Source organism: Bombina bombina, chromosome 6, assembly GCF_027579735.1.
Source record: "Bombina bombina isolate aBomBom1 chromosome 6, aBomBom1.pri, whole genome shotgun sequence".
NCBI classification, from domain to species: Eukaryota; Metazoa; Chordata; class Amphibia; order Anura; family Bombinatoridae; genus Bombina; species Bombina bombina.
Genome location: NC_069504.1, coordinates 468,104,960 through 468,128,400, shown reverse-complemented (window position 1 = coordinate 468,128,400; position 23,441 = coordinate 468,104,960). Strand labels below are relative to the sequence as shown.

Sequence of the window (23,441 nt, the reverse complement as noted above, 5' to 3'; positions counted from 1 at the left end):
TGTATTTGTGCTGTTCTAAGTTCCTATTTATCAGCCTATTTTGAGCAGGAGGTACAGGTTAACACTCCCTATTATTCTGTTGTATGGGTATCTGTGGCCCTCATTTTCCTTAGGCATAAGGCCATAAGACATATAAGAGTATAGTTACAACATAAATAGATATGTGGATATAATTTGTTTTAATAAGAGCTGGTTATTGACTCTTAAGTTTTATATTATATACCCACTGATGAGAAGTCCTAAGTAAAAAGGGAATAGAGGGGAAAGAGAAAAAAAGGGAAGGTAGTGGCTGTCTCTCATACAGAATAATCTTCATGTTGCTTTCTAGGAATACCTAGGGTAAATAGATCTTAGACATAGATAGGGAATCTTTTTCTTAAGGTAAATTGAAAATTCCTATGAGAAGTTGTAAGAGTACTGGAATTGTATAATGAAAATATTGGTTTTCAGGTAACTGTTGCTGATTGTGAAGTATCCATAATTTCAAGGGAAGGGGTAAAGATAGCTCTGTTTATGCTATAAGTCTGTGAACTCCTAGTATTTAGAGTAGAGTACTCCCTGGATAGGCCACTCTTATTTATTTTTATTTTTTTTCCCCTCTTCTTTCTTTAGCCACACTTGAGCCCGTGGGGGCTTCATCCACACATTCACGTGCACTCTCTTTTTCTTTTTTTTTTTCATCTCTTTCTTCTTACTTTCCCTTCTAACTTTTTTTTACCACTGACCATTCCCATAACGTGGGGAATTGAATATTAGTCTAACACTAATTTATTTAAATAAACACATTTAACGCACCCAATTAATACACATGATAATTGATGTGACTGTAGTATCACCAGTGGTTCTATAACAGGGTTGCTAGAATTTACAAGTATATGGATAAATTTATATTTTCAACTAAGAACTCTTCGCCTAATATGCCGGTTAAACAGAGAGATAAAAAAATGGCGAAACGTGGTGAGCAGACACTAGAAACATCACAAACACAGAGTGAGGTACAGATTGATATGCAGGAACTTGTAACACAAATCACTAAGGTAATTACGCCACAATTGGACAGCATGAAAACAGAGATTAAGCAGGATCTAAACAGTCTTACGGCGGAAGTAAGGCAATTTTCTACAAGGCTTCTAGAAGTAGAGACCAGAATCTCTGAGATTGAGGACAAACTAAATATAGCAGAACCTATCAGTGCCGAATACAATAGGAGAATGGATAAATTACAGAACAGGGTGGAGGATCTGGAAGACCGATCCAGACGTAATAATCTCAGAATTATCGGTCTTCCAGAAGATAATAACTATCTGGATTTGATGCATTTTGCCACAGTTATTCTCCCCCAGAGCCTTGGAATCAATATTGATATACCAGTACCGATAGAGAGGGTACACAGAACAGGTCCAGTTCGTTACACGAAAAAAGATAACATCTCTGCTAGGCCTATAGTATTAAAGTTCTTAAATTTCCAGGACAAAGTGCACTTTCTTAGGCAGTACAGGAAAACATATACACTGATGATAGATCATCATAAAATCTTGATATTTCAAGATTTCTCCAGTGAGACGGCAGCAAGGCGGAAGGAGATGTCGCCATTCTGTTCTAAGTTACTTAATGCAAATTTTAATGTCAAGATGATATACCCGGCCAAGCTAGTATTAACAATAGAAGGGTCACAAGTTGTTTTTAATACTAGTGATGAGGCCCAGGTTTTTTGTAAGGAACAGGGTATACAATGAATAGGGGGCCCTAAGATTAGATACTCAGAGTATGTTAAATCTGGTAACATTGCTCCGGAACTGTATGTTGGTTAGAGGTATATTTAGGTACATTTGTTACAGGGTTTTGTTTTTCTCCACTTCTTTGTTTTTTTTTTTTGTTTTTTTTTTTCTCTCTTCCCCCTTCTTCTCGGTTCCTCTCTGTCTTCTCCCTCCGTCCCCCGCTTCTGTGGTAAGCTATTCGGGCTTCCGGTTTTAGTATTATGGCTGTCAGGAAAGAGTTGGATATGAACTCTTTAAATTTACTGTCCTGGAATGTAGGCGGGATAACCTCGCCAATAAAGAGGAAAGCCATCATTAAACAATTAGGCGTGCATAAACCTGACCTTGCAATGCTACAAGAAATTCATTTAAAAGACTCAGAAATAATGAAATTAAAAATGAAGTGGGTGGGAGAAGTTATTGCTATCCCCGGGGAGAATAGGAAGAAAGGACTAGCAATTTTGGTCAATAAACAACTAGCTTACGAGATGGTAGGCTTGGAGGAGGACATGGGAGGTAGATTCCAAATATTTAAAGTAAGAATTAACTCAATCCTATTTGTAATTTGTAATGTATATGGCCCTAACACAGTAGATAGTCAATTTTGGAATGGTATTGCAGATAAACTGTTGGAATACATTGGACAAAACTTAATAATTGTGGGGGACCTGAATCTCACGCCTGTTCCTAATCTGGACAGAGCGGGAAGGAGGGATTTATTTAGGAGGGACACGAAATCTCGGATATTCCAACAATTTTGTTCTAAACTTGGGGTGAGGGATATCTGGAGGGTCCAACATCCTGATACCAAGGCATATACATGTATGTCCCCTGGTTATCAGAGTCTATCTAGAATAGACATGTTTCTAATAGCAGAGCCTTTGGTGGGTCTGGATTGCAAGACTGACATTAAAGATATTGTCCTGTCAGATCATGCAATTATCTCGCTGGAATTTGGTCGCAATGCATTCAAAAAAGGGGGTAATAATAGGCTTTTTTTTCCCAACTACTTAGTTGCAAATAGTCAATTTCAGAATTTTTTAAAAAGTAAATGGGCAGAATATCATAGCACTAATAAGGATTATTTGGATAAAACAGAAATTTATTGGGAAGCAGCAAAAGCTGTACTTAGAGGACATATTAAAGCATATTTGTGTAGACTCAAGAAAAAATCTAGGCAAAGAGAGTTGCAGCTTTCAAATACAGTAAAAAATATGTATAATGCCTATATCGCTACTAGATCCAACGGGAATTGGAATAGATATATTGATGCAAAAACCCAGCGGGATATTTTCTTAAAACAAAAGGCTACACAAGAGGGGTTAAAACAAAAAGCCCTATATAGAGGGTTTGCTGGAAGGGCCGCCAAATATTTGGCTAGAATCACTAAGCCAAAAGCTAGTAATTTAATAGCAGCCATTAGGCAGAATGGGAGTAGATTCACGCAGACAGAAGAAATTAAAGACGTTTTTTACAATTATTTTCAGGGTATATATAATGCAGAATCCTGTAGTCACGCAGATAGGGAAGCATTCTGGTCCAGGTTAATGCTACCTAGAGTCTCGCAGGAAGACATACAAGATTTAAATTCACCTATTACAGAGCAAGAAATAAATTCGGCTATTAAACAAGCAAAACTCAATAAAGCCTCAGGACCAGATTGTCTCCCTGCGGAGTTTTACAGAATATTGCAGGAAGAGGTGACTCCAACATTATGTAGTCTGTTTAATAAATATTATAGTGCACAAGTAAAATGTTCTAAATATTTCACTGCATCTAATGTGGTGCTTATCTTGAAGAAAACAAAGGACCCAGAGCTGGTAGATTCTTACAGACCTATATCACTTTTAAATTCAGACTATAAGTTTTTAACATCAATTATAGCTAACAGATTACAACCATTGCTTAAAGGCATTATACATGAGAACCAAGTAGGTTTTATGCAGGGGAGAAATCCAGTCAAAAATCTACGGAAGACCATGATTATTCTGGACTATCTCTGGAATAAATCAAGTGAAAAGAACAGGAAAGGGCTAGATGCTGCGATCATATCCTTAGATGCTGAGAAAGCATTTGACTACATAAGTTGGAGTCACTTATTCACAACAATAGATAATTTTGGGTTTGGAGGGCACTTTAGTAATTTCATTCAATCAATATATAGTAATCCAGTCTCGGCCCTCATTATAAACAATGCATCTACAGATTTTATCTCTCTCACTAGAGGCACAAGGCAAGGCTGCCCATTATCCCCGCTTTTATTTAATATTTCACTTGAACCATTGGCCATAATGCTACGGGATCAATTACACGGCATTAGTATTGGGGAACATAGGTTTACACTCTCGTTGTATGCAGATGATCTTCTGGTTTTTTTAGATAACCTAGAAAGCAATTTGCCAAAGCTCACAATGATTATGTGACTTTTTGGCTTAGTTTCGGGTTATAAAATCAATTTTACCAAATCCGAACTATTATGGATAACGAAACCGGCGAAAAGTAGCATGAAACATCCCTTTAAGGAAACCAAATCTATAAATTATTTAGGTATAGCTTTGAGTAATAACCCAATGGAGTGGTATGATATGAATATCCCAATTTGCCTGAAGCAATGCAGAAACAATTAGAAAGCTGGATCAACCTCCCGATCTCACTTATATCACGTATTATGTTAATAAAAACAATACTATTCCCTAAAATTCTGTATCTTTTACAGAACATTCCTGTGATGCTTAAAAATAAGGATATAGTGAAATTTAATCAAATGTGTTCTAAGTTTATATGGAAAGGGGGGAAGCCGAGGATTGCTCTGATAAGACTAATGAATGACAATATGGCAGCTGGACTATCATTCCCTAACATCAAATACTATAACTGGGCCGCTCTACTCAAATACGCCATTGATTGGATCACTGGGAAAGAATATGTTACTCTATATCAGTTTGAGTCTAGTATTATTGCCCCATTTAATTTGAATGCTTTGCTACATTGTTCACTGAGGGAATTGCCCGGGAATGTTGACAATTTTATGACGTTTAAGAATGTTGTCTGGGCATGGCAAAAATTTTGTATAGAAATTCGGGTTAATCCCAAAGCAACTGAATTTTTAACAATACAGGGCAATCCCAAATTCCAACCAGGACATGATCATAAAGTCTTCCAGGGCTGGCAAGAGAGGGGTTTAATATATGTCAAACAGCTCTTATTAGCAGATGGTGTAATTGACTCATTTCACTCTATCTGTGCCAAGTATGGAATACAAAGTAAGGATTTTTTCGCTTATCTTCAGATCCAGCACTACTTAGCAGAGTTGCAAAAACAATATAAACCAACTTGGTCTACGGGCCCGTTAGCAACTGGAATAAAAATATATCAAGCAGGAAGATTTTCAATCTCAACTTTTTATAAGATATTGAATGCTAATAATAAATTAAGACAAATTGCATATATTCAGTTAACATGGTCAAAATATTTCCCAGATCTAGATGTAACAGATATACAGGGTAGTCTCCAAGTAATTAATGATTCTTGGGTCCCCACAGCATGGCGTGAGTCACATTTAAAAATTCTATACAATGTATATATCACCCCTAAGAAAATGTCTGTGTGGTCTAAGAATGTGCATTTATGTTCAAGATGTAGCAGAGAGAGAGCAGATATACTACACTGTTTGTGGATATGTCCTAAGATATCACAATTTTGGGGTAAAGTATTTTACTGGATCAAACAGATAGTTAACGCTAGAATAAGTATAGGCCCCCAAGATATTGTGTTTTTACTTAGATATTCAGTGAGATGTAAGGAATATAAACTTATAAACACATTACTAATATTAGCTCGTAACCTTATCTTCAAAAACTGGAAAGCAGTATATGCGCCCAAATTTTCAGAATTCAAGAAAGCAGTTATTATGCAAATAATAATGGAACAATATAATATTCAAATTTCAAATAATGAACAGATACAGGCGTTTTTTCTCAAATGGGAAGGAATAATTAAATCTCTCCCGATTAATATTCAAACCCAAGTGGTTAAGCCATTGAGTAATTCGAGTTTTGTTCTTCAAAATATTTTTGCAGGTCATTTTCCCGGGTGGTGGTCAGGTGGCACTGATAATTCAGTGGGGTGGGTGGAGGGGGGAGAAGAAGAATAGAGAAGGTCCTTTCTTTTTTTTTTTTTTTTTTTTTTTTTCCTTCTTTGTCTTTTTGTTTCTTTTATTCTGAATATATCGATGTGACGTTTATGGAATAATGAATGAAATTTACATGATTCGCCCTGTGGTTATTTTATATTAGACTGCGAATGTAACATAACTTAAGATAAGAAATGCTCTGTTTCCTGTATATAAGATTTCAAGGAGGACCTGGTTTTGGTCCCAATATATGACTTAATATATCACAGCTATTCATTTTATGTGTTTTTGAATTGTAGGAATGACCAATTTGTTTTAAAAGCTGTAAGAATCTCTGTTTAAGTTGTTCGTGCACTTGGAAATTAATAAAAAATATGTTTAAAAAAAAATGAAAAACAAAATGTGGAAACAAATCCAGACAATCACATTGTCTGATTTTGAAATAATTTATTTGCATATTATGGTGGAAAATGAGTATTTGGTCACCTACAAACAAGATTTCTGGCTCTCACAGACCTGTATCTTCTTCTTTAAGAGGCTCCTCTGTCCTCCACTCATTATCTGTATTAATGGCACCTGTTTGAACTTGTTATCAGTATAAAAGACACTTGTCCACAACCTCAAACCGTCACACTCCAAACTTCACTATGGTGAAGACCAAAGAGCTGTCGAAGGACACCAGAAACAAAATTGTAGACCTGCACCAAGCTGGGAAGACTGAATCTGCAATAGGCAAGCAGCTTGGTGTGAAGAAATCAACTGTGGGAGCAATAATTAGAAAATGGAAGACATACAAGACCACTGATAATCTCCCTCGATCTGGGGCTCCACGCAAGATCTCACCCTGTGGGGTCAAAATGATCACAAGAATGGTGAGCAAACATCCCAGCACCACACGGGGGGGCCTAGTGAATGACCTGCCGAGAGCTGGGACCAACGTAACAAAGGCTACCATCAGTAACACACTACGCCGCCAGGGACTCAGATTCTGCAGTGCCAGATGTGTGCCCCTGCTTAAGCCAGTACATGTCCAGGCCCATCTGAAGTGTGCTAGAGAGAATTTGGATGATCCAGAAGCGGATTGGGAGAATGTCATATGGTCAGATGAAACCAAAGTAGAACTATTTGGTAGAAACACAACTCGTCGTGTTTGGAGGAGAGAGAATGCTGAGTTGCAACCAAAGAACACCATACCTACTGTGAAGCATGGAGGTGGCAACATCATGCTTTGGGGCTGTTTCTCTGCAAAGGGAACAGGACGACTGATCCGGGTACATGAAAGAATGAATGGGGCCACTTATTGTGAGATTTTGAGTGCAAACCTCCTTCCATCAGCAAGGGCATTGAAGATGAAATGTGGCTGTGTCTTTCAGCATGACAATGATCCCAAACACACCTCCCGGGCAAAGAAGGAGTGGCTTCGTAAGAAGCATTTCAAGGTCCTGGAGTGGCCTAGCCAGTCTCCAGATTTCAACCCCATAGAAAATCTTTGGAGGGAGTTGAAAGTCCGTGTTGCCCAGCGACAGCCCCAAAACATCACTGCTCTAGAGGAGATCTGCATGCAGGAATGGGCCAACATACCAGCAACAGTGTGTGACAACCTTGTGAAGACTTACAGAAAACGTTTGACCTCTGTCATTGCCAACAAAGGATATAGAACAAAGTATTGAGATGAACTTTTGATATTGACCAAATACTTATTTTCCACCATAATTTGCAAATAAATTCTTTCCAAATCAGACAATGTGATTGTCTGGATTTGTTTCCCCATTTTGTCTCTCATAGTTGAAGTATACCTATGATGAAAATTACAGGCCTCTCTCAACTTCTTAAGTGGGAGAACTTGCACAATTGGGTGGATGACTAAATACTTTTTTGCCCCACTGTATATTTATATATATATATATATATATATATATATATATATATATATACTAGTACTAAAGCCCGTGTACACGGGCCATTTTTTTCAGAACAGCGGTCCCACCCCTTGCTCTCTCCCCCCTTTCTTTTGCTCTCTCTTCCCCCCTCTCTTTTGCTTTCTTTCCCCCCTCTCTTTTGCTTTCTCTCCCCCCTCTCCTTTGTTCTCTCTCTCCCCTCTTTTGCTCTCTCTCTCCCCTCTTTGGCTCTCTCCATCCTTTCTTTTGCTCTCTCTCCCCCCTCTTTGGCTCTCCCCCCCCCTCTTTGGCTCCCCCCCCTCTTTGGCTCTCCCCCCCCCCTCTTTGGCTCTCTCCCCTCTTTTGCTCTCTCTCCTCTTTGGCTCTCTCTCTCCCCTCTTTGGCTCCCCCCCCTTTGGCTCTCTCTCCCCCCTCTTTGGCTCTCTCTCCCCCCCTCTTTGGCTCTCTCTCCCCCCTCTTTGGCTCTCTCTCCCCCCTCTTTGGCTCTCTCTCTCCCCCCTCTTTGGCTCTCCCCTCCCCTTTGGCTCCCCCCTCCCCTTTGGCTCCCCCCCTCTTTGGCTCTCCCCCCCCCCTCTTTTGCTCTCCCCTCCCCTCTTTGGCTCTCTCCCCCCTCTTTTGTTCTCTCCCCCCCTCTTTGGCGCTCTCCCCCCCTCTTTGGCTCTCTCCCACCCTCTTTGGCTCTCCCCCCCCCTCTTTGGCTCTTCCCCCCCCCTCTTTGGCTCTCTCTCCCCCCTCTTTGTCTCCATCCCCTCTTTTGCTCTCCTCTTTGGCTCTCTTTCCTCTTTGGCTCTCTCTCTCCCCCCCTCTTTGGCTCTCCCCCCCTTTAGCTCTCTCCCCCCCCTTTGGCTCTCTCTCCCCCCCCCTCTTTGGCTCTCTCTCCCCCCTCTTTGGCTCTCTCTCCTTTTTGGCTCTTTTTCCTCTTTGGCTCTCTCTCTCCCCCCTCTTTGGCTCTCCCCCCCTTCTCTTTGGCTCTCCCCCCTTCTCTTTGGCTCTCTTCCCCCCCTTCTCTTTGGCTCTCCCCCCCCCTTCTCTTTGGCTCTCTCTCCCCCCCCTTCTCTTTGGCTCTCTGCCCCCCCTTCTCTTTGGCTCTCTGCCCCCCCTTCTCTTTGGCTCTCTGCCCCCCCTTCTCTTTGGCTCTCTGCCCCCCCTTCTCTTTGGCTCTCTGCCCCCCCCCCTTCTCTTTGGCTCTCTGCCCCCCCCCCTTCTCTTTGGCTCTCTGCCCCCCCTTCTCTTTGGCTCTCTGCCCCCCCCCTTCTCTTTGGCTCTCTGCCCCCCCCCCCCTTCTCTTTGGCTCTCTCCCCCCCCCTTCTCTTTGGCTCTCTGCCCCCCCTTCTCTTTGGCTCTCTGCCCCCCCCTTCTCTTTGGCTCTCTGCCCCCCCCTTCTCTTTGGCTCTCTGCCCCCCCCTTCTCTTTGGCTCTCTGCCCCCCCCTTCTCTTTGGCTCTCTCCCCCCCCCCCTTCTCTTTGGCTCTCTGCCCCCCCTTCTCTTTGGCTCTCTGCCCCCCCCGCCTTCTCTTTGGCTCTCTGCCCCCCCCCACCTTCTCTTTGGCTCTCTGCCCCCCCTTCTCTTTGGCTCTCTGCCCCCCCCTTCTCTTTGGCTCTCTGCCCCCCCCTTCTCTTTGGCTCTCTGCCCCCCCTTCTCTTTGGCTCTCTGCCCCCCCCTTCTCTTTGGCTCTCTGCCCCCCCTTCTCTTTGGCTCTCTGCCCCCCTTCTCTTTGGCTCTCTGCCCCCCCCTTCTCTTTGGCTCTCTGCCCCCCCCTTCTCTTTGGCTCTCTGCCCCCCCTTCTCTTTGGCTCTCTGCCCCCCCTTCTCTTTGGCTCTCTGCCCCCCCTTCTCTTTGGCTCTCTGCCCCCCCCCTTCTCTTTGGCTCTCTGCCCCCCCCCCCTTCTCTTTGGCTCTCTGCCCCCCCCTTCTCTTTGGCTCTCTGCCCCCCCTTCTCTTTGGCTCTCTGCCCCCCCCCCCCTTCTCTTTGGCTCTCTGCCCCCCCCTTCTCTTTGGCTCTCTGCCCCCCCCCCCTCCTGCTCCCTCTCTGGCTCTGTCTTCGCGGGACCCCGCCCGACCACGCCCCATCGCGGCAACACCCGCCCTCACAGCTGTTGAGTAGCTTGCGCTCCCTATCTCACAGCTGCTTGTATGCTGTGTACCTCGCGCTCCCAATCTGTCAGCTGTCAGCTATGCCGAGGTGCGCGAGAATAGAATCTAAGGCCAAGTGTTTGTCTGTACTGCGCATGACGGCTTCAGACAAACACTTGTCTTTTATAATATAGGATATATACACACACTTGTTTGTGTGTCTGTAACTGAAAATTATGTATTGCCTTATTAAATTTAAGAATATGGACGCTTTCTAAAAAAAAATAAAAAAAAATTTCAGTGTGAACCATTGCGGAAAACATTTAAACCTATCATTTTTTTCTCTCCTGTTTTAGTGAAGGTTTGACATGTTTTTCATTTATGTGTTAATTTATTAGTTATTTTTATTTTTTATTATAAATTTATTTCAGATTATTTAAAATAATCTTTCAGTTGTCTTTATAGTGTATATGTCCTAGTTACAATCATTGAGCTTTAGCACAGATGGGAGATTTAGCCAGTAAATGGTCATATCGCTACATACCCCACATTTTCACTCATTGTTATTGATTAGTGGGAAGTTCCTAAATCATTGATTTAACTGTAAATGGCATTATTTATAATTCCCTTAGAATTTTGGGGATCAAACTATATGTGTGGGGTCTATTAGTAGTAATTATTAAATTAAACATCAAAAAAGTTTAATCTATTCAGGGGCAATATTAACAAACACTATTTATTTTGCTGTATGTGGTTCCAGTAAATAAAATGCAGTACTTTTGGTAAATACATTCCCATTTCAAGCACAGAGAGCTGAAACAATGCACTTACCAGATGATTTGAAACGGTGCTTCAGATGGCAAAAAAGCATCTTAAAGGGATATATATATACACCTAAAATACAAAATGTCTTTGTTTTCTTGGTATCCTTTGTTGAAAAGCAGGAAGCGCGCACATGTCTGCAGCACTATGGCAGCAGTTCTTTAAGAATATTTTACATAGATTTACAATAGCACTCGATGGCAACACTTTTTCCTCACATGTTGTGCTCAAGACTTGTGCACGCTATCTACCTGAGTATCTCTTCAACAAAGAATACAATGAGATCTAACCAAATTTTATAATAGATTTAAATTGTTTTTTTTTTTTTATTTTTTTATTCCCTGTCTAAATCACAAAAAAATATTCGGGGTTTTATGTCCCTTTCTCCTTGGCTCTCCAGCTTTACTAGCTCCCATGTTATTCTACCCAGCCCATTCACTTAAAATGATGGTAGATGCTAAGCTTTACCAGTGCAATAAATGCAGGGGACTTTCAGTCGTGAAGTATAAGAAACTGGGGAGTTTATGCCAAGCCAATTGCAGAACGCTATTTTTTCAATGAGGTGATGTTTTCACCTCTTAGCCAATAGCTGTGCTAGCCGTTCAACATTATACTATATGGCTAGCACGCTATTAGCTAAGAGGTAGAAACATCACCGTCTTGGAAAAATAGCACTTGACAACTGAGACTGCTTAGGCTTCCAACATGTCCAACGTAAATATACGTTATGCGGTACATTGGGCTTTCCACTGCATGACGTAGATCTATGGAGTTAAAGTCAGCTCCAGTTTAACTAAACATGGGCTTGGTGGTTACAGACATACGTTTCTCCTCTTTGGCTCAATTGCGTTGTTCAGCTGCATATCAGTAGTACATTGCTGCTTTTAAGCTGCTTTTTACTGAAATGAACCCTTTCACTACCGGGACTTTCAGAGAAAAACTTGCCGAAAATACCGGAGAATTTTTAGCATTTTTGCATTTTTTAGCATTTAAACAGAAATAGAACCTTGTTTTTTTTTCATTTACCTGTCAAAACTATATATATATATATATATATATTTATTTATATATATATATATAATGTGTATATATATATATATATATATATATATATATATATATATATATATATATATATATATATATATATATATATATATATATATATATAAAATTTAAGAAGACAACCCAAGGAATTTATCTAAGCCCATTATATTTCATGCCACCATTTCCATGCCAAATATGATCAAATATATATTTTTTAACTTTTTCATAAACTTTGGGTTTATCACTGAAATTATTTATATACCGCTTGTGCAATCATGGCACAAATGGTTGTAAAAGCTTCTCTGTGATCCCCTTTGTTCAGACATAGCAGACATATATGGCTTTGCAATTGCTTTTTGGTAATTAGAAGGCCACTAATTGCATCTGCACACCACACTTCTATTATTCCTGGCAGTGAAGGGGTTAATTAGGTAGATTGTAAGGTTAACTTTAGTTTAGAGATTACCCTCCCACCTGACACTTCCCACCCACCCCATGATCCCTACCTGATACCTCCCAAACAACTCTCTTCCCTCCCTCACCCCCAACTAGTCACCCCCATCTTAGGTACTGGCAGACAGTCTGCCAATGTGAAAATTTAAGGCTCCCTCCCCCTGTTTTCTGCAGTATAGGATCACCCCTTATCCTCCAACCTCTCTGATCCCTCCTAAACAGCAAACTAACCCTTCCCCCCAACTAGTGCCCACCATCTTAGGTACTGGTGGCAACTGTCTGCCAGTACCTATAAACCACTTTTTTTAAATATATATATATTTATTTATTAATTTTGTATTATAGTGTAGTGCCCCCCTCTTCCTTTATTTATCTGTTTGTTGGGCCATCCCACATCTGTTGCCTCCCTTCGCCCTCCCCCCCACCGCTGCTGCTAGAATAATAAGCTATGATATATACATTTTCACACAAAATAGGTACATCAGAAAGTTCAAAATGTAAAATGCAAGTTAAACTTTTATTTCACTTGTGATGCTTGAACACCTTCATATTAAATAGATTTTTGAATACTATTTTTAGCAAATGGCCTATGCTCAAGCTTATTCTTCAACTCTACTGCCCTACTTATTTACAGTGTGAACAGTTTTTTCACCATCAAGATGACAGTAAAAAAAATAATTGAAGAATAACTATTCACAGAGCACCTAGTATGATCCAATTAAATTGGAAAAGACAAAACATGATGTAGGAGTATTGAAAATGAGGACCTTAACCATGGGAAGTAAAGACTCTTCTCTGCAGTTCGATAACAGCATTGTTTTTACAACAGAATACACCAATCAGTTTTCTGATATAGTTGGAATATTGAAGAAAAATTTGTCAATATTAAGTGGTGATAATATTCTGCAAAATTATGTTTCTAACTGCAGATTTGTGTCCAAAAAGCCTGTAACTTTGGCCACTAAGCTAGCTCCCAGTATGGTTACGAGTAATGTTATTAATAGGGGAGAGAATTGGCTAAAGAAATCTGGCTGTTTCAAATGCGGAGCAAGAACATGTTTGACATGTGATATTATGGAAAGGGCCACTACATTTAGATCTACAGTAGATGGACAGGAGTACAATATTTCATTTTATGCCAACTGCAAAACTAAATTCGCAGTGTATTTGTTGGAATGCAAGTTTTGCAAAATCCAATATGTAGGAAAAACGACGAGGGAGGTCAATGTGAGGGTAAGAGAACATGCTAATGATATTACAAACTATTGTAAAGACTCCACAGTGGCAAGGCACTTTAACCTATTTCATTTTACTAATGAAGAAAATTTTAGGGTTAAAATTATTGATGTGGCAAAGGTCCCTTTCAGAGGTGGGAATAGGTACAAAATTTTGGACAGGAAGGAGTTATACTGGATTTACCAACTTAAAACCAGAATTCCTGATGGCCTAAACCTTGAATGGGACATAAGCTACTTCATATAATTATTAAAAAGCCCAGAAAAAGCTATTAAAAAGCTAGCATCTTGTATGAGGATAGTCTTACTATAGCTAAATAAAATAAAAGACAATAAAATAAAAGACAAAATATACTATAAGAAGGAAACATGTAGCAATGCGACAAGTACCTTTTGGTTCCATATGTAAAGAATTGTTTTTTAAAAATTTCCTACTAAAAAATACAGTTTATTACAAAAATTATCTAGATATATCTTAGTATCAAAAATAGTTCATGTCTGTTGTGGATCCATATTGTATATACCATAACATTTATAATAACATCTATAAAAACTTATTAAATATAATTCCCCAGAAGTTATGAATAGGGGATACGAGAAATAATTAATTACTCAGATACCATCATGATTAAAGGTCATTTTCCAAAGCAGCCCTGCAAATAAAATAAAATACAATAATTGTTCTTTCTATTTTGATTCAGTTTTAATGTATATTGGATAATGTACACTGTAGCATATTTTATGTTAAATACATATACTTTTAATGTTTGTTTGTTTCACATTAAGGGGTTAAATATGCAATTAATATGTCCCAGTATAAGAGGGCCATGTTTAGGAACACCTGTAGTCTCTGATGAAGCGCCACTAGGGGGCGTGAAACGCGTCAGACGTTCTTTCCATGTCACACTTGTTTTGCCTGTAAGAGAATAAAGTGAGTTTTTTTTTAATTTAATGCTGGTGCTGCCTTTTCTATTTTATACACCTAGTCTGAAGAGCTGAGAAAATGTTGAAGTAAAATATAGATTCATTAAAACATGTTCTAATTCAAGGAGAGAGAAAAATCTATCACAACATCAAAAATTGTAGAATGTAACAGATCTGTACTCGCCCCTCACCACATGTGAGTTGAGACACATTTCCATTATAATTAATAAAGCAGAATCTATAGTGCAAATACTCACCTTTCTGTGCATAGAACAAAGGTAATAAAATCATCAGAAATTCTGCATGCTTGGCTTAAATCCTGACCACACCTCTAAAACATAGCCAGTCACATGTCACATCTGATCACCAAGTCACATGTCATTCTATCCAGAGAGAGAGTCACCATAATAAAGCAGACTTGGGAATATTTTACAAGTTCAAACATTTATGTAAACTGATTTTTATTTGTATTACAGATGGAATTATTGTTTTTCCACATTGCTAGCAGTTACTTTTTGATATGTGAGCACAACAATAGATATTAATGGCAGGAACACCCACTAAACATCCGTGGGAAATTAATTTATGCTTAATGGATTTATAACATGAGCTTATCTTCTCTACAAAGCCCCTTTAAAACCTCACAAGCTTCTACTAATCTAGCTCAATATTTGAATTGATCAGGAAAAAAAAAAACAACAAAGGGTAGAAAATTGTGACCTTCACTTGCAAGTAACTAGCTTGGAATAGCTGCATCTGATAAACAGGTCATTGGGTTCTTCTATGAGAACTGTTAACCAAGCTGTGGCTACAGTGGTGAATGTTTTGGGAAGGAATTGACATGGCATCAAGCTGGTAAAGAGTATATTCTACATCCCTGCTCTGCAACAGTTAATACATTGCTTCCATGTACTGCCATAAATGTAAATTAGTGTAATAATTGCCAAAGAACACAGTTTAATATTCAACAAGACAATGGAAAAGACAAAACTAATATTTGATTTTGAATAAAATTGAAATTTAGTAATAAACTTTTTTTTTTTGCAATTTTACCCAAACCTGCTTTTTGAATGTGTAAGGGGCTGGAAACGGTGTTTCAGTATGGAGATGAGGTTAAATAAGATGCTGATGTGGTGGTTTAATGAAGTTGCTGGTATGAAGCAGACTGCACAGTAAGCAAGAAGTTGGGACTTGCAAGTCAAGACTTGGTGACTATGTACAGATAGGGACAAATATAATAAATAATCCTAAAATAATCATCCTACCAAAAAAAAAATTCCAGGGGTCTTGGGCTCAGGGTTTAACGAAAAAAGGGGAGGGGGTTACAGATGCAGTGGATATTACACGGCATAGAGCTCTGCCAAAAAAAGCAACTTGTGCCATATTTAAGGATCCTATAGCAGATTTCTAAGAATAGAAGCGAGAGAACACAACCAGCCATGCGTTATTAAACAGACAGCTGATAAAAATATAAACAGACAGTTACACTGTTATAAACAGAGGCTAACAAACATGATACAGACACAAGGAAACTACACACAGCATTTCTTTATTTTATTCATTTCAAAATGGTAAATAGTTCATGTTCATAATAACAGTATATGTATAGATCTATAGAGTATCTATCTCCATACACTGTGAGCTGTACGGTTCCTGCACAACTGGCAGTGAGTTTGCTGCATGTGTCAGGCTGCAGATGGGAGGTGAAGGGTTCCACTGCTCCCATAGAGGGACAGTACTTTCGGGACGGCTCTCCAGGGTCCTATCTCTCCTGTCTCTCCATTTGCACATTTTCTTTTCTAGTCAGTCTACATTCAAACCACTGATACTGCATCTTAGCGATCCCACATCTTGCAATTTACTGCCAGAAATCCCATTTCTGCATCCGAAATAACCGAGTGCTGTTGTTGCCATCCGTTTGCTGCTCCTCCACTCCCTGCAGAGCTCCGCGCCTTGTTTCGCCTCTGATCACACGGACTAAGTTACCTACTCCTGCGCCCTGTTATCCTCCAAACAGAGCGGAACTGGCTGCGTGCTATGGGGGATCCGCCAGCTCTCTGTCTTCTGTTACTTTCCTCCCTGGTGTGCGGTGAGTACTTTAAGACTCCTCTGAAACTATGCTGATTGTTATTAGTATTAATTGAGAGCTAATTACCAGTGATGCAAGCGCATTATTCACATGCTATGATTTGTTTTTAACCAGATTTATATTGTGTTGGACAAAGAATCAGTTTACCTAATAAATGGCTCACATGGATGGGCTATTTGCACTTTTTCTGCAGACGCCTTTGTATAATCTCTAAGTGCCCTTTCCTTTTCTTTTACGTTATTGGTGTGTGATATATGTTTTGTATTCTACTGAATTGTCTCCTGTAATTTCACGAACTAAATCTATATAGAGATACAAATAATCTTTCCTAGAAACACTCTGAATAATATGTTTCTATTTATTGTTTCATATTAAAGTGTTTCCAGGAAAGTTGTTCTTTTTAAATACCTTTATAAGTAACAGTTTAAATTACAGTAGTTGCATACTGGGGGGCTAAATGCAAACAGATCATTTTGTTCTAGAAATATATTTGTAACTAGATGGTCACAGATACATATCTAATGAATATACTGCACTTAATTTATTTACACTACATGTTATCTCTGTACACTGACCATTAACAGAATGTTCTGCATAAAATGAAACTAATACAGTACAATAGATATAGTAATATGTTCACTGTTCTATACAATTATGTGTTCACTTATAACAAACATACCATGTCATGCTGTTGTTGAATATCTGTTTACTAATGTCATATACTATTCTTTATATATATATATATATATATTTATATATATATATATATATATATATATATATATATATATATATATATATATATATATATATATATATATATATATATATATATATATGTACATACACACACACTTTATTGCATTGTTTGTTAAGAAGGTATTGCTATGAAAGAAGAAGCCTAGCGAGTATATTTTGATAACGATCTGAACATGATTAGTAAAAAAAAGACTCATATGAACTACATTTTGCACTAGTCCAAGTATTCTCTGATTATAGCTGCAAAGGTTATTATGCACTGACCATTTCTAGTATGTATAATAAGTAATAATAATGATAAGACAACACGTGTCAGTATTTTATTGTATGGATCTTATTGATACATAATATTACTACCTTAGTCGATGTAGAACATGCATTTTATGCAAATAGAATTGTTGCTCTAAACAAGGTTGCTAAATATGTTGACATCCATACCGATGGACTTACAATTTCTATAGTAGATAAATATCCTGGGTATTCTGTACAGATGAGTAGCATTATATTATCACTTATTTATGTTCCTTAGTTATGTTGCATATTTATACAAAGATAATGAATGTAATGTGTTGATTGATATCATTAACATGCTGTAAACCAATGGATTAAGAAAGCTGTTTTTAAGGACATGAAACTTTTTTTTTTTTCTATCGTGGTTCATTTTAGCAAACAATTTTAAACAACTTTCCACATTATTTTTATTATCAAATTTGCTTCATTCTCCTCATATCCTTTGTTGAAGGAGCAGTAATGCACTACTGGGAGCTAGCTGAACACATCAGGTAAGCCGCCAATGGCAAGAGGCATATATGTGCAGCTACCAATCAGCAGCTAACTCACTGTAGTGCGTTACAGCTCCTGAGCCTACCTAGGTTTGGTTTACAATGAAGTATTCCAAAAGAACAAAGCAAATTTTATAACATAATTAAACTGTAAAGTTGTTTAAAATAGCTTGTTCTGTCTGAATCATAAAAGTTTAATTTTAAATGTTTGAAAGAAAAAAGAGGTCCAATGGCACTAGTGATATCATATGTACGTATGGCTGCACCCTAGATATAGTAGCAGCTAATTAGTATAATACAAAGGAGGGGAGGAGATGCTGTGTATTACATAATGTGTGCAAAAAGAAAGAGAATGGAGAGAACCATTCAAGAATACACACCTAGCACTCAATGCAGTAACATGTGAGTCATATTATTTAATACATAGGTACAAAATGGAGCTTGAAGATCAAATGCCAATTTGGAAGTTAAAACATAACTTTTATTCAAACGCAAAAATAATTAAAATTATGGGATGTGCCATTAAAAATATACAGATTAGAACGGACTACCAATTCTATATAATGTACCAGGTTATAGTATAAATAGTTAAAGGGACACTGAACCCAATTTTTTCTTTTGTGATTCAGATAGAGCATGCAATTTTAAGCAACTTTCAAATTTACTCCTATTATCAATTTTTCTTCTCTTGCTATCTTTATTTGAAAAGGAGGCATCTAAGGTTTTTTTTTTTCGTTCAGAACTCTGGACAGCACTTTTTTATAGGTGGATGAATTTATCCACCAATCAGCTAGGACAACCCAGGTTGTTCACCAAAAATGGGCCGGCATCTAAACTTACATTCTTGCATTTCAAATAAAGATACCAAGAGAATGAAGAAAATTTTGATAATAGGAGTAAATTAGAAAGTTGCTTAAAATGTCATGCTCTATCTGAATCACGAAAGAAAAAATTTGGGTTCAGTGTCCCTTTAAGTCAGTATGATTGGTGCACACAATATTGAAGTACTACAGATTGGATAACAATTGTCAGCTAAATAACTGATTACTCCTAGACCCTATGTATCAAGTTGACCAGAGGGATATAATGATAATAAGAGAGAGTACTCAATTATTCTCAACTTCCTAATGTGAGTAGTGGTAGTGTGTCACATTGGAGGTGGCTATGAAACAATCAAAGTGATATAATGTAACATAAGGAATGAATGTACTATATCTAATCACTTGAATAGCCTGCCTAGTAGTATAGTTTTACCAGGTCTTATAAATGGCTGATGTCCCATACATCTGGAGATAAATACCGGTAACTATATCTAGTTGATAGCTTACTAGTAATTGCTTATATCAATTCCAGAGCTGATTGACCAACCTTGATACTGAATTCAACATGATAACAATGTATCGATATCCTGGGAGCATAGAGTGGAGTATACTGTGCGGTCTTAAATATAGTAATCAGAGTTCTATCGGATGGTGAATGTAATTATCGGTAGGAGTGTTATTTAGACAAATTAGTACTGAATACTGTAGGTAATACTTAGACTCGTTAAATAGCCTCACTACATTTATAAAGTATATAATAGAATCGTGGCAGTGTGCTGGGGATTTAAAGTAAAGTATACTGTGTCATCCCAGTGGTCATAATCAGAGTAGAAATATACAAATGGTATATATAGACGCTATCTGGAGATCTCTAGAATCTATACTGCAGGGGATAGACTCAGGCTTGAAATAGAGACATAGCAGCCACGGTTGTTGAATACTGTGCATAGAATCAAATAATCAGATATGTTATAGACAGAGCTCTAGGGTTAGAGCGTTAACACTAAGTGAAGTACCACATTAACGGTGGGGTACTATCACCTAGATTACAAGTTTTGCGTTAGAGGCTGTGCGGTGCGAACGAGCAGTTTTCCCTCACCGCTCACTTACATGCAGTGCTGGTATTACGAGTTTTCAGAAACTCGTCGTTAAAAGACAAGAAGTGAGCGTTGAGCAAAATTTTGCTCATTACCGCACTCCAATACCAGCGCTGCTTAAGTCAGCGGTGAGCTGCTGTAACATGCTCATGCATGATTTCCCCATAGGAATCAACGGGGAGAGCCGGCTGAAAAAAAGTCTAACGCCTGCAAAAAAGCAGCGTAAAACTCCTTAATGCGCCCCATTGATTCCTATGGGGAAATAAAAGTTATGTCTACACCTAACACCCTAACATGAACCCCGAGTCTAAACACCCCCAATCTTACACTTATTAACCCCTAATCTGCAACCCCCGACATCGCCGACACCTGCATTATATTATTAACCCCTAATCTGCCGCTCCGGACACTGCTGCCACCTACATTATACTTATGAACCCCTAATCTGCTGTCCCCAACATCGCCGACACTTACATTATATTTATTAGCCCCTAATCTGCCACCCCCAATGTCACCGCCACCTACCTACACTTATTAACCCCTAATCTGCTGCCCCAACGTCGCCGCCACTATAATAAACATATTAACCCCTAAACCGCCACACTCCCATTAGTTAAATATTATTAACCCCTAATCTGCCGGCCCTAACATCGCCGCCACCTACCTACATTTATTAACCCCTAATCTGCTGCCCCCAACGTCGCCACCACTATATTAAAGTTATTAACCCCTAAACCTAAGTCTAACCCTAAACCTAACACCCCCTAACTTAAATATAATTTAAATAAATCTAAATAAATATTACTATCATTAACTAAATTATTCCTATTTAAAACTAAATACTTACCTGTAAAATAAACCCTAAGCTAGCTACAATATAACTAATAGTTACATTGTATCTATTTTAGGATTTATTTTTATTTTACAGGCAAGTTTGTATTTATTTTAACTAGGTAGAATAGTTATTAAATAGTCATTAACTATTTAATAACTACCTAGTTAAAATAAAGACAAATTTACCTGTAAAATAAAACCTAACCTAAGTTACACTAACACCTAACACTACACTATAATTAAATAAATTAACTCAATTAAATACAATTACCTACATTAAATTAAATTAGCTAAAGTACAAAAAAACAAACACTAAATTACAGAAAATAATAAATACATTACAGAAATTTAAACTAATTACACCTAATTTAATAGCCCTATTAAAATAAAAAAAGCCCCCCAAAATAAAAAAAAACCCTAGCCTAAACTAAACTACCAATAGCCCTTAAAAGGGCCTTTTGTGGAGCATTGCCCCAAAGTAATCAGCTCTTTTACCTGTAAAAAAAAATACAAAAAACCCTCCAAACAGTAAAACCCTCCATCCACACAACCAACCCCCCAAATAAAATACTAGCTAAAAAAACCTAAGCTCCCCATTGCCCTGAAAAGGGCATTTGGATGGGCATTGCCCTTAAAAGGGCAGTTAGCTCTTTTGCCGCCCAAACACTAATCTAAAAAATAAAACTCACCCAATACACCCTTAAAAAAACCTAACACTAAGCCCCTGAAGATCGACTTACCGGGAGACGTCTTCATCCAAGCCGGGCAGAAGTGGTACTCCAGACGGGCAAAAGTCTTCATCCAAGCCGGGCAGAAGTGGTCCTCCAGACGGGCAGAAGTCTTCATCCAGACGGCATCTTCTATCTTCATTCATCCGGCGCGGAGCGGGTCCATCTTCAAGACATCCGACGCGGAACATCCTCTTCATCCGACGACTAAAACAGAATGAAGTTACCTTTAAGTGACGTCATCCAAGATGGCGTCCCTTAGATTCTGATTGGCTGATAGAATTCTATCAGCCAATCGGAATTAAGGTAGAGTAGAAAAAATCCTATTGGCTGAGCTTGCATTCTATTGGCTGTTACAATCAGCCAATAGAATGCGAGCTCAATCCTATTGGCTGATTGGATCAGCCAATAGGATTGAACTTCAATCCTATTGACTGATTGCATCAGCCAATAGGATTTTTTCTACCTTAATTCCGATTGGCTGATAGAATTCTATCAGCCAATCGGAATATAAGGGAAGCCATCATGGATGACGTCACTTAAAGGTACCTTCATTCAGTAAGAAGACTCCGGATGAAGAGGATGCTCCGTGTCGGATGTCTTGAAGATGGACCCGTTCCACGCCGGATGGATGAAGACAGAAGATGCCGTCTGGTAGATTTATCTAACTGACCTAACAATCACAGGAGCTCCAAGACTCCTCACCAGTGCCCTAACATGTTTCACCGTGAAACGGCTTTATCAAAGGGCATGTTCTGTCTAAATCATAAAAGTTTAATTTTAAATGTACTGTCCCTCAAAGAGGGTGTCATCTGATTTTTTTATTTTTTTTTGGGGGGGGGGGGCAAGTTGTAGCTATTTATTTATTTATTTATTTGGGAGGGGAGGGCAGGTTGTATCATTTTATTTATTTATTTAATTTGTATTTATTTTTTATCAAAATGTTATCCACATGAATAATTAATAATTAATGTCTGAAATCCAAGTCCTTGATCACTCTCCAAATTAATTAGAATCAACTTCACTAAACACAAAGGAGAGTTTGCCAAGCAGAAGTCATTTTGGGACATGTTTTAGTAAACACAAGCACTCCCCCCCCCCCTCATGTCAATCAGCATAGTTTAAAACTGATACACTTCACTTTAAAATGTTATTAAAGGAAAAAGAAACCCAAAATCTTTTTTACATGATTCAGATAGCTCATACAATTGTAATCAATTTTCCAATTTACTTCTATTATCTAATTTGCTTTGTTCTCTCCCCATGTGTGTATGTGTGTCCTTGTGTGCCCCCTGTGTGCATGTGTGTGTCCCTGCGTGTGTTCCTGTGTATGTTTGTCCTTGTGTGCCACCCTGTGTGTATGTGAGCCCGCGCCCTTACACGGAAAGGTTTCTCATCAGATGTAACAATAGAAATAACTTTTATTTTTTATATTTTCTATTGGATGATTATAGTTTAAATTGTAATAAATATCAGCCAATAGGGATTGACGGATTTGAAACCAGCTAATCGGAATAAAGTGGTACCCCTATATATTGGCGTTCCGCACTTCTGGGTTTCAGTGTGTGGCGGAGATCGCGAGAAGAGGAGGGCTCCCTGAAGAAAAGAATGTGCGGAGTGGAAGCGGTGGAAGAGGCCACCTAAGTCCACCTCCGCCGCTAAGAAGATGGGCCCCCCGACGTCTGGAGCTTGGATGAAGATGGGACCTGCTGGTGATGAAAATTGCGGAGTGGAGGTGGCAGAAGAGGCTGCCTAAGTCGGCCTTTGCCACCGTGAAGATGGGTCACTGGTGCCTGGAGCTATGGAAGAAGATGGGCCGTGATGGATCAAGAGAATAAGCCGGAGTCCCCATCAAATGTGAGTAACAATTTTGAGGTTAGAGTTTTTTGGGGGTAGGTTTTTTATTTTTTAGACTAGGCTTTGTTATTTTGTATTTTATTTCATAGCCTAGGTTTTTATAGTTAGATATTTATTTATTTTGGGTGGTTACT

At 38.7% G+C, this 23,441-nt stretch overlaps 1 protein-coding gene across 1 annotated transcript in view; it reads left to right on the top strand.

The window, feature by feature from the left end:
- The first annotated feature begins 1,978 nt into the window (after nucleotides 1-1,978).
- LOC128664465 (neuronal acetylcholine receptor subunit beta-4-like) overlaps nucleotides 1,979-23,441 on the top strand; it is a 139,271-nt gene continuing 117,808 nt past the window's right edge. The window contains exon 1 of the mRNA XM_053719292.1: nucleotides 1,979-2,273. Coding sequence (XP_053575267.1) covers nucleotides 1,979-2,273 — 295 coding nt within the window. The remainder of the gene's footprint in view (nucleotides 2,274-23,441) is intronic.